The 12,795-nt window shown below is 39.3% G+C and overlaps 1 protein-coding gene across 2 annotated transcripts in view; it reads left to right on the plus strand.

Annotated features, from left to right (window-relative positions):
- The first annotated feature begins 291 nt into the window (after positions 1-291).
- pard3bb (par-3 family cell polarity regulator beta b) overlaps positions 292-12,795 on the plus strand; it is a 217,342-nt gene continuing 204,838 nt past the window's right edge. For both annotated transcript variants that reach the window (XM_065961879.1, XM_065961878.1), the window contains exons 1-2: positions 292-1,466; positions 11,477-11,578. In XM_065961879.1, coding sequence (XP_065817951.1) covers positions 1,350-1,466; positions 11,477-11,578 — 219 coding nt within the window. In that variant the 5' untranslated portion in view covers positions 292-1,349. The remainder of the gene's footprint in view (positions 1,467-11,476; positions 11,579-12,795) is intronic.

Below are 12,795 nucleotides of genomic sequence, written 5' to 3' on the forward strand. Positions count from 1 at the left end.
ATAATGAGATAAAAAGTTGAAATTATGAGATATAAAGTAATAATAATGAGATAAAAAGTCAAAATTATTAGATAAAAAGTGAAATTATGAGATATATAGTCATAATAATGAGATAAGTCAAAATAATTAGATAAAAAGTGAAATTATGAGACTTTATTATTTTCATTTTTATTTTTTTTACTGGCGGAAATGGGCTTCCACAGTTTCCAGTTTAGTTTCCCCTCTAAAGTTATACTTGTACTTCCCCTTTAAGAAAGTGACAGTAACAAGCGGCGGAGGAGCTTGGTCAGGAACTGGCCAGGAGCGGACCAACAACAGGCAGTGAAGGAATCCCCCCCAAAAAAACTTTTTCCAACACAAAGTTCTGCGGTCATTTTTCACTTCGGCTTTTGTTATGTGACCACAAGTGGAGAAAAAAAACAACAAGTGGCGTCGCTTCGCTGTGCGTGTCGGGTGATGAAGTGAATGTTAGTCACCGCTCGGGAGAAGGAAAACTTGCGTGAGGAAAAAAGCTTCAGGAATGATGCCTGTGAGACTGCATCCCTCCCTCCAAAGTTCAGCTAAGGTGGCTAACGTTAGCTAGCGCAGGGGGAGAGAGAGAGAGAGAGAGAGAGAGAGGGAGAGAGAGAGGGAGAGAGAGAGAGAGAGCCTGCTGGCTGATGTGAAAGTTTGGATAAACTTTTGTTTACTTGTTAATACGAGCAGTGACAAACTACCTGACTCGTTGAGCAGGCCGTGAGGATACATAACATCACGGACGACCGAAAACTCTCATCCTTTGCTTGTTATCGTCATCAGACCAGGTTACAGTATCAAGTTTTTTCTTTTAGCAAAGAGGAGCTAGCTGACAGACTGCTAGCCTCTTGAAGTCAACCAGAGACATAATACACTGTTGAGTGAATAATGACATGACAACAACTCAATAATGGAGAGACTGCTGTAGCGTTACTGCAAAGTGGACACAGCTATTCATATACAAACTGATAAGTGTTCATTCTTGTGGGATGGTTATTGAGGTAAATAAATGGGAATGGGACAATCGTGACTATAAAAAAAAGTGACATCTGAGTCGGATGTACGTTACTGGTGTGATTGTCATTACCTTATCACCTCTGTTGTAATGGCATGGTCAGACAGTCAACACATTTGGCACTTTAAGTAAGGAGCTCTGTTGACTCTGGACCACTTTGTCAAGCTGTGTGACTTACTTAAAAAAAAAAAAAAGTTGTTTTTTTTCGTGATATAAGCCTTTCAAACCAAGCCACTCACTTATCAGCCTTTGGAGTCATCCTGCATTATTTACTCCACTGTTCACAACATACATCTTGGATGAAGAGGACAGTGCCATCATGAAGGTTACCGTGACGTTTGGGCAAACAGGTGTGGTGGTACCCTGCAAGGAGGGCTGGACTGTGAGGGATCTCATCCAGCAAGCAACGCAGAGATACAGAAAACTCCTGGAACAGGTAATGCTCATAACTATGAAGTGCCCATATTACATATATAACCCACTACTTACATGATATGTTCTTTATTTTGATGACATTTTGAAGGTAACTTGGATGACACTCATGCACCTGTAGTTTAGTTACAATGGATTTTTTATTTATTTCTTATTTGCCGCTGTGGCAATCATTTTAGATTAACAGTAACTTCTACTTGATACAGATTAGTGCACTGTGCCCAAGAACTTCAACAAAAGCACGAGGATGCAATTTTACCTCTATTGGAGTCTATTTGACCTCTGAGCCATCAGTTAGCAACATTTTTATTCACAAGACAGACTTTTGTAATAATGTGTATAAAATATATGAACTCCTGAAAGGGAGAAAAGCGGAGACAACTTTTTATGAAACAGCACTTTCATAACATTTGAGGTTTCCCCCTGAAGTCATAAAAAAAAACAATTGAAAGCTCTGTCATTTTTATATCATGAAAAGAGCCATATGATTTTCATATTTCAAAGTCTTGGGAAATTAGAAAAAGCCATGGAGGTCCAGTTTTCCATAATTGCTGTATAAAAAATTAAAAGCATATCTGATATGAATTATGATGGTCTAGACAGGAGCGGCCACAAGTCGCTTTAGTTGTGAGTGTAAAATGCAAATGACTCCCTCTGATGATTCCTTTATGACTGCTGTTGATTCCCAGTGCTGCTCTCAGGGCAGGAACCCTGTGACCCCCATCAGACGACCAAATCTTCTCAGTGACTCGCTTCATATTGGCTCCATTATTCAAAGAGCACACCAGTCATATGGACAGATGGCCTCAGTTGTGATTGAAGGGGAGCTGTAGGAGCTGTGTGTGTATTTGTGATTATGTGAGGTAGACACCAAGAAAGCACTTTGAGATTCACTCACTTTATCCACCCTCTTCTTTTTCCTGCTCTCGCTACCTTTTTGCCTCTTAATATTCTTTCATCTATCCATATCAACCCTAACTACTCCCTGTGTTTTGTCCCTTTATCTTATTTCTGCAGTGCTCTTCACTTTCCCGTCATTTGAACTCTTCTTCCTCTTTTAACATTTCCAACTCCTGATCTTCTTTGTTCCATCTAGAAGTAGAACTGAGTAGTCGACTGTATAGCCATTTTAAGACTCTTAACATATAGGATCAACACATGGATGAAAGTGGGAGCGTTGGATTGTGATTAGGAAGTGTCTTATTAAGTCATACTTCTTTTTTCCAGAATCATATTTGTATTTTTGTTTACTGTTACCTTATGTTTTTCTATACAGCAGACAATTATTTCTGTTTTACCAGCACGGGGCTCAGGCACGGTACGCTTCCTTGGCTTTGGTACACTTCGGCGTGGTACACTTCATGCACGAGCACAAGCACGCGGGTACACAAGGCCTGACAGCCTTCATTATGGAGAAATCCAGAGTTTCATGTCTGTATCTGACTAAAATGACTCAATATAAGCCACAAAGTAGCTGTCATGGTCTCTGTGTTGTTCTCTGATGTGCGGCCGCGGACTTGCCCGCAGACTAGACCGTGCGTCTCTCTCTCTCTCTCTCTCTCTCTCTCTCTCTCTCTCTCTCTCTCTCTCTCTCTCTCTCTCTCTCTCGTCCGCCTGTTTGTCAACTGAGCACGCTTCATAATAACTTAAAGCATGCATGTGTTGTATTACGACGTTATGAGAGGTAATCATGCTTAGGCACGGATAGTCCTGTGTAATGTGACCGCACGCCGGCCAGCGTGGGAATGGCACAGCGGGGGGTGGTAGCAGGAAATAAGAAGATAGCAAATAGCACCGCGCCAACCAAGAGCCTGACCAGACCTCCTTTAACATCATCAAGCCACAAAACCTGCTACTTGTACATAATGGGCACTGGGTGTTAAAATGACAAGTGTATTGGTTAAAAATTCTAAAATGATTTGATGTGCAGCCTCGCTATGATTGTAATATAGTGCCCCAATAGGCTAGTTTGGTCTGCTCTCCGACAATGTTCTATCATTATCGTCTCTTCCTCCTCTGTTATTCTTTCTCTCTTCATACTCCCTCTCACACCTTTGTCAGCACTTTGCAAACTCCCCTTGTTAATTCTGTTTTTACTTCTCCTTCCTCTGTCATCCTTCCTTATTTTTGATAGCGTTAGCCTCTTTCTCCATTTCTTGTTTGCTGTTTGACATTTTCAATATTCTTCTTTCTTTGTGTTCACATTTATCATACCCCCCCCCCTTTCTTCTACTTTGACAGCTTTCTTCTGAACTTCGTTCTTTTCTGTCGGAAGATACTCAAAGTCCAACTGCTTCACCTTATCCTGTTTTCTCCCTTTGTATTTCTTTCTGTGTATTTTTCCCTTTCTCTTTCCCTCAGTCCATCATTTGCCTGCCAAACTAATCTGGTATAGCTGTGTTATTAGTCTGTTAATGTGTTCCAGTATTAGAAAGACAGGATATGTGTGTGTGTGTGTTGTAGAGCAGTCCAGTTCCTAATCCTTCCTCCCAGTACTCAGCAAATCATGCTTTTAAATTGTTGCATAGACAGTTTGCATTCTTCTGCCTGCCTCCCTCAGTCTTCCCCTCCTCCCCTCACCTTCTTCCCTCTCAGCAAGTATGTTAGCCATTTTATAAACACATTTTTTTAATCTTGTGTTTTTCTGCACGTAGCCACTGTAGCTTACCAACACTGGTAGTCCCATTTATCAGCTTCTTTGTTAGGAGTTCCCATCGTGGTGCTTAAGATTTGAGTGCCCTTCAAAGCAGTGCTTAAGTTAGGTGAGAATTGAGGTTTAGACTTACACAAAGTTTTTTAGTGTGTTTCAGCAGCTTTGCCTTCACTTCCACCACAGCCCAATGATTAGAGTTTATATACCTCTCTCTGTAACTTGTGCGTAACTAAAAGTGGATTGAAGGAACAGGATACTGATAAGCGAGTGAAAGAAAAATAAGAAAATGCTGATGAGTTTGTTTGTAAGACGCACATTTTCTTTCTGGATATTCACTTTTTTTAAAGGCTCTTCCAGCCATATACCTCAATGAAGTTTAATCATACACTTCCACAGAATATGTTACAAGTATTATTTTCCAAAAATCATTACACATCATGTAGGGCTGCTTGATTACGGCAAAAATTATAGTCACAATTTTTTTTTTTTTAGATTGAGATTCTCAATTTAACACCTGGATCATTTGAAGAAGTTGTTTTGAAATGGGTCATTTCCCAACTTGGCCCGGGTTTTTGACATATGGTAACTCAGTAGCCCTCAGCTTTCTCATGATAGATCGCTAAGAGGAGGTAGAGCGGTTCGTTTGAAGGTAATCAAACCAAGATCCGGGAACAAATGAGCGGTTGACTCATCACAGTATACATATGCAGTAGTAGGCTTGTCGTAATAAATGCAGTAATACATCTACTATAGGCAATTTCTATTAGAACTAATAATCAGGGAAAATAAAGTGATATCAAAGTTTCTTTACCTTCACGCAACACTGCTCGCTAAAGCTCCTCTTTTAAATGCCCTGACTCAAAAGTTAGTAAACTTGTTTATTTTAAAAATGTTAATACTGTGCTTATCTGCCCAAATATCGATGAGGCATTAGACCTCCTCACTGCTCCAAGTCAACCCACAACTCATTTTGTTTTGTTGGTTAACTTGCTATTGTTAGCTGGCTTCTTGGAGCCGTCCCACAGTGCAAAGTGCACATGGCATTTGTCAACCTACACAGTGAGAAATGGATGCAGTGATGTAAAAGTACATGATCAGAAAAAGACCCAAGGAAAAACTGCAACAGTTTGTCATTTTGTCAGCTTAATTTGAACAAAGCAAATAAGCTACATAAGCAATAAAGCAGCCTAAGTATGCTGTCACTGAGCACGAGTGTCATTAAATGTCATTCACCTCACTGATGGACCAAGAGTGTAAGGATTTGTCTGTATTTGTGATAAATGATGCAGAAAACAGGTAGCTGACAGCTAAAATATGGAACAATCATTCTTGATGAATGAAATTGAAGGCTATGAAGAAATTGTGCGATTGTTTTGAATTGTTGAGAAAAAGGTCACGTAAATAGAACAATAACACAGAAGGTTCTTTTAGAGATGTAGCAGGGAGGAAATGAACAAGTTGAAGAGGAAGTAAAGCCATTGAAAAAGAAAGCGAAGTAGAAAGACTGAGGTTGTTTTCATGGGGAGTTGTCAGGAAGTTATGAGCTTGTTGACTGACCTCTTAATTACCTTTAGTCAAACAGAGAAGTGTGTGGTTGTGTGTTTAAGGATGCTTGTCTATATGGTTTCAGGTTTAGTCTGCTCTGTCCTTTGTAATTTCAAACTGAACAATCATGGTAGCATTTTGGAGTATATATACATTTTTCAAATTGAAGTCTAAACGTTTCTGTAGGTATTTTTTTTATTTGACTTATTAAAAACTTTCATAAAAGTTATGTTGCTTTCCAAACATGGTTATAATTGTTGGAACAAAGTGTGAAACTAGGTGCTTTTGTCAGCTGATTGTGTGCTTTGCACATATAGATTGTGGTGGATGTGTTTGAAAGGGTTCCTTCCTATGCCGGTGTGTGCTGTAGTTTCATTAGCCAGGGCTGGAATTCTGATGAGATGTGGCCAAAGAAAGTGATAAAAAGGTAAAAGATCCTGGCCCCATGCCAGAGTACAGGCAATTATTACTCAGAGGGAGGCGGTGGGAGGGAAGGAGGTGACGCATTCTCTATAATCACAGTAATGTGTTCATCCAGTGCTGCTGTTCTATCTCTTTTTTTTTTATAACCCAGTTGTGTAGAGTTTGATGGCTAGACCATAAAAAAAATGGACTTGTAGACAAATGTGTTTTTCTGACATATCCGCCGCCAGCACCGAGGGGCCACGCGGCCTCGGGTGCGGGGATCTCAAAACCGGTAATGATGAAGTAGTTGAAGTAAAATCTCATTTGATCCATGAAGATACATTTCTTAATGAGATGTGAAGAATCACCTACTGCAGCGCTTGTGTGGCATGCTTAGGAATACTGATGTTTTATGACATGTATTTTTATGTGATGACACAAATCTATATCTAGTATTAAAATGAATATAACAAGGGGTGGGAAAAATCAATTCACTAAAGTATCACAATTTTTAATTTGAGAACTTTAAAAATACATTTTTTTTCCCCTAGGAAAGATTATCGGGATGTTATATCTGTTTTTCAGAAAAACAGCTGATGAGTCGAGAGCAGCCAAAAGAGAAAAATGTTTGACAGCATATTCTTTGTTTTCCCAAAAGCCCCTTCAGGTTATAAATAAATATATAACTCTGTGTCATCTCCCATCAGTGTCACTGACTGAACTTGCCAACAATTAAAGAAAGATTTATCAGTGGGGAAATTAGCCATCTTTCATTCCATCCTTACTGAGGGAAGAGAAGCTGTGGCGGGTTGTAGAATTTGTATGCAGGGATTTTATTTCCTTTAAATATGGAAACTTAAATACTTACTTAGACTGTATGTTTACGATGGTATGTCCACCAGCAATATCCTTGCATTGCAATCAGCACAAAACAGACTCAAATTTGGTTATTTTTCCAATTAGTGTTCCTTCATTTCTGGTCATTGTCTCCACAAATGGTACTTTTATATAGCCAGTTCAAGATTGTGCTTGCGCCTCTTCTGCAATGCTTAATGCATGGAGGAGGAAATGGGGGGGGTTAAGTCGTTTATGCTCCTGATCCGCTATGAGATAACTCATAACTGGGGGGGTTTGTAGATGGGCAAGAGACACATATTAGTGTTAGAAAATCATGGTGAACTGCATTTTGCATAATGTGTGACTTTTGAAATTGAACTGAGCTGCTGCATGATCAGCCCCATTTGACTGGTAAATTAAGCACTCAATTCATATATATATATATATATATAATATTTTCTGAAATATCTTCAGGCAAAACACACATATTAGGTACTAATCCCTCTGATTTTCAGATAAGATTAGCGTGTTTACAGCTGTTATCTTTAGTCCTACAATATCTAAGTGTACCTCTTGTTTTTTTTTACCCTGCCAGACTTGTGGCACAGGGTTTCTGACTTTCACAAAAATATATGTCACACATTATCCTTGCAATCCTCCTGAATATCAGATTAGACATATCTGTTATCGCTCTACCTCCTCATCTCTTGTCTTCTGCGCTCTACGGTTTACCTCTGTAACAAGAGATCAAAGAGGGTTGTTGACCGAAAAACAAGCCCGTCTTGTTATTCCTTCTGTTCTTCTGTAAATACAGAAGGAACATGTGTTTTTCCAATGAACTGGGATGCAAACAGACTGCTTATAAGCAAATACATTTCTTTCATATTAGCATTTGGTACTTCTCAGTTGATTGTTGAAGCAGATGCTGCCTTAAATGTAAGCAGTATGCTTGCTTTTTCAAGGCCTAGCTGGTATTGCTGATATCTTTTTAAAAACAAAACAAAACAAACAGTGTTTATCCATTATTTGCAGATGCCAAAATGTCATTGGCAATGAACTTTATAAGCATGAAACCTTCCCCCCTTTGTTCATGGATGTTTGTGTCCCAATCCCAGTCACTCAGAGCCGTGGATTTAGATAACAAATCAGTTGTGGTAATTGAAACATTTACGTACTGTTAAAATCCCTATACATTTTTAGGCTACAAGCCTTTTTCATGCAAACATGTTGGACATCAATCTGAGAACTGTTTTTGGCATGTCTCCCTGTTGCTATGGCTACTGATAAGGCCACTAAAGTCGAGTTAGTTTCAGAAATCCTTACTGATGCTGTCTTCTTACACAGATTCCTAATTGGAAGCAATACAACAAATAAACAAACTATCTTAACCTTCCCGTTGTGTCAGCAAATAGTCAAAGTTAAGTGATGCCTGTTGAAATTCCAATCACCATAGCTCTATAAGTCTTTTGTTCTTCTACTAATTTACAACGGGGAAAATGAAAAGCCACATGTAAAACAACATCAGCCACATGGAGCTCTGCAGCATCAGCACTATTGTATCTTGACAAATCATTTCATCTGCTATTTTGATTTTGTGTGTTTGGACTCATTGCGTGTTAGACAAAAACAATCTGTTCTCTGTTGCTCTTTTTCTATTTCTCTATCTCTGCTCCTAACTCAGCTCCTAAAATGCCCCGTTTCTGTAATCGTGCTTACATGTCTGAATAACACTGTAAGGAACATAACTGTAAAATACACGAGTACCATGACTTGAACAGATAAATCAAATCAGCAATACTGCATATTGCCTGCAAAAAAAAGAAAAAAAACAGAAGAAAAGGAAAAGATTTACAACATCTCAAGTAAAACAGTAGACTGTACAGTGTGCTATCGATAACTAAAAACACAGAGCCGGCAAACTGCCCTCAGGACCCTGATCCCAAGGGTCCCCTAAAGCTCCATGTTTATGGTGTGTCAGTTAGCCTGTTGTAATTTGATGAATTGCTAATGTGCGTGGGACCAAGCACCTCCAGAGCACAATATAAACTGAAATAAAAACAACAACAATGTATAGTCTGCTGTGAGAGCTGTGCTGGGAGAAAGCCTCACATGCTAAATGTGGACATGATGACCTGAATCGGCAGGAATATTATATTTGATTGTAAGCAGGACAATGTAAATTTCACTCTTAATGCCCACTTTCAGCATGTCCAAGAATAGTACATAAATTAGCTTGTGTTGTGCTTCACTGTTTAAGCTCGGGTTAAGGGTTGCTAAAGACCAGTTTATATACATTTAAAACACATTGGAACTCAGTCTGATGCCAATACAAACACAAGTCTCGAAACAACTTGATATAGACAAAGTGGTGAGAAGGTATATAATAATTAACATAGTAAAACTAGTGAAAAGCTAGCTATAGTAAGAATTTCCAATTGTTACACCAGCGTTTATATGCCCACATAACCCTGACTGATGGTGCTCGAGGAAGATAAACGCACCGCAAAAGGGAAAACAAAACAATACAGACACAAAGTTTGAATATCTCTCTCCCTCATACGTCTGGCCTGGGTGTAGGCCAACTCAATGTTACAATAGATGAAGTCATACAATGAATTCCATCAGGGAGGGAGGAAAGGAGGGAGGAAGGGAGAGACAATTTAACAGTGAGCAGCTACAGTCTGTAGAAAAAAAAAAAAATTCTATCAAAAAGTAATTACTGACCATGCCTATATTTAACGCTGATTGCCTTAGTTATATATACTGTATCTGCTGGCGCCACGTGACAGTGAAGAATGACTAGACCCAAGATCACACAACCCATGTTAAGCTTCTCCAACACATAAACAGGTACACCATAACTCAGTTCACCTTTCAACAAAGAAAAGATCAAAGATGTAAACCTGCGTGATATGAGAAAAACGAGGGATTACATTGTTCATTACAATGATAAGAATATAAAGTGCGTTAAACAACAACTTTATCCTAAAAAGTTAATCCTGGGATAGGATGTTTGGAGAAACAGGACAAAGTAAGCTATATTCTGAAAATATTTTAATAAAAATGAGTGTTGTTTTTGGATTAAAAACATAATTACAGGCTTTGTAATACATTACTCACTATTATTCGCATGTCAATAAAACAAGAGGGATTGCATTAGTCAGATTTACTGCATTACCCTGCTTCCACTTGGTTTTATCTAGAAAGACATGAAATAGACAAGAAAAGTCCAACACTGAAGTGGGAAGGGAATTTATTGGAAAGCATTTTGCAGCAGAGCCAAGTTAAGTGTGGGATCTGGTATTGACTTTGAGACCTGCAGGGATATCTAGGGACACAACACTCCTCACTCCACCTTTCCCTCCCTCTGATGGGAGTTTTTCAAAAGCATTGACATGCACCTGACCCTGGAAGAGTGATTTAATCGAGCAGGTCCCTGTAAAGTTTTGAGCCATAGCTCTCCTCAGGCTGTTTGTGATTTTGTGCCCGTGTATGCCTCTGTGTGCTGATGTGTGTGTTGTCTCAGTATGTTGTTCAACAACCAGCTCTATGTAGTCAGCTGTCCAGTGCAGTGTTGATGTCATTAATCACGGACCCAACACAGCGGAGAAGGGAGCTAGGAGGGGAAAGAGAGAGGGCCAAGCTGGAGTTGTAATCGGTACAAGGCATCCAGGGAAAGGGGAGGACGCTGTAAGGTGGACAGAAAAAAAGAGAAGGGAAGGAATGGGAAGAGTGAGGAGAGGAAGAAAGAACGTTATATACTTTAAAAATTGGACTATATACTGATGCAAACAGGGTTACTGGTAATGCTGAGACGTGCGCTGCCACTATGACCCACTGAATGCAACCTGATGCAATAGAACATTTGTCCCCATCTATTGTGTTTTGCAAGTTCTGTTGGGATACTAAGCAAAGCAGACCAGGCTGGCAGCAGCACTTTATTTTTAACATCTTTCCCCCCCCTTATGAGGTCATAATCATGCATTTACAGAAAACAATGGCACACTGTACAGTAAATAAACCTTGTGGAGTGCTGGTTTGATTATAAAGACTCCTCACTTCAAGTTAACGACTGACCAGCAGAGGTGGGCAGCGCAACTTTGTGAGCTGTGGGTCCATACTTCACAATTTTCTCCGTAGGCTGAGAGCTCAACTCCCGTACTGTAGCTAGTAGGTGTGCAAACTCTACAAAAAAAAACAAAAAAAAAACAGATGGAACTAAAGGAGGTACAGAGCTGCAAAGAAACTGCACGTTGTGAACTTTGCTGGACACAATAGAAATCATGACGCAGGAAGACAGTTTAAATCCTTTTTTTCTCAGCAAGAGAACCCCGGAAACAAGAGAACAAGTTGGTTAGTAGTGGAGGCCTTTTAGTGTGAACATCAGCTCCATAATGTTAAATGAAGCCATTAAATGTATATCTTATATTGATTTATTGTGTGCAGGTATTCCTGTTATAAAAACAAAATGCTTCTTCAATATGTGCATGAACTGAAAGTGAAATGTGGTCAGTGGTTCATCAGGGTTCAGGTTCTTCCTCACATGATGCTGATGGTTGTGTCCTTTGTTACAGGAAGGAGATTTCCTGGTTCGGACTCACCACGTTGAATACTGTGATGGGGGGATTCTAGACCCTGATGATATACTGAGCGACCTGGTGGAAGACAGGGACAAGGTGAGTACCTCTCCAGCTAGAATGTATTTCATTTTGTGTGTTCTGCTTTTAATCTGACACCGAAATTGAGGTTTACTTCCTTTACTATAAAAAAAGGCATACTGATATTAAGAAATGAAGTGGCTTTATGCAACAAGTCGACCAGAAACCGCCATGTAACATTTATTCAAAGCGATAAAAACATGTTGGAGGCTAAACTTCAAATTGTTTCCTGACCAGGTACATGGTATGTATCTAATAAAAGTCACATAACATAACACATAACACTGTGTTTGCAAGCTACAGGTCTATGTGCATGTACTACCATTGGTGGGTATCTGTGCCCACTTCTGTGTGTGTGGATGTGTGTGTGTGTGCTCACACTCTTGAGTATTGGGCTTCATTGGCTAAAAGCCACTCCCTTTGGATGGAATATTGCCTCACAAGCAAAATTCAAAGGGAAAAGGTTTTAAGTTGCCTTCAGCATTAGGCAGCGTCATTAGCAATTCACTTTCGGAGACTTTGCAAACTCAATCCATATATTCCCCATTTTTCTTATTTTCCCCCCTGAGGAATGTTTAATTTTTCACTTCCCCCCTTCAGAAAGTCTCTTTTTTGTCATACCACCTCATGGGCTCTAGCATTATTAGATTGTGAAAAATGGTCGATATAAAGCCCTTTTGTGAATCATGGCTCAGGACCTTACATGAATCTTGAATCTTCTCTTTGTGGCTCGGCACATTAAAACAGTATCAACATGTTTTAATGAGCCTGTGTCCTATGGTAAACTGAATTTTTCATTTAGGTCACAGCTAGAAAAGTTGATGACCTCACAGCTTAGAAAATACATAGATTTTCCTGTCCTCAGCTCATACTGCATGCCTTAAAGGGTGTATAAATTCTGCAAGATTTGTGGGAGATTCTTTGAACTAATTAAGAGCAAAATTGCATTAGTTAGCATTTTCTCACAAGGTTTTTAGAGGCTTCTGAAAGAACTGAAGTTAACATTGACTTTATGACATTTTAAGTCCTTCTGAAGAGCTCAAGCATCTGTACATGTGAAAAATAACCAATCTTGTTTCTTTAAATGATTATGAAAAACAAGCAATCTGATTTCATCCAAATAAGTTAACCTTTTGTAGGTTAGGTAAGTTTTGTGTGAACTTTTAAAATGGAACTTTTTTCAATGCTGTTTAAACTGGACACAGTTTCTCTGAAAATGGAGACCCGACAAACAT

The sequence above is a fragment of the Labrus bergylta genome, chromosome 13 (assembly GCF_963930695.1).
Source record: "Labrus bergylta chromosome 13, fLabBer1.1, whole genome shotgun sequence".
NCBI lineage: Eukaryota > Metazoa > Chordata > Actinopteri > Labriformes > Labridae > Labrus > Labrus bergylta.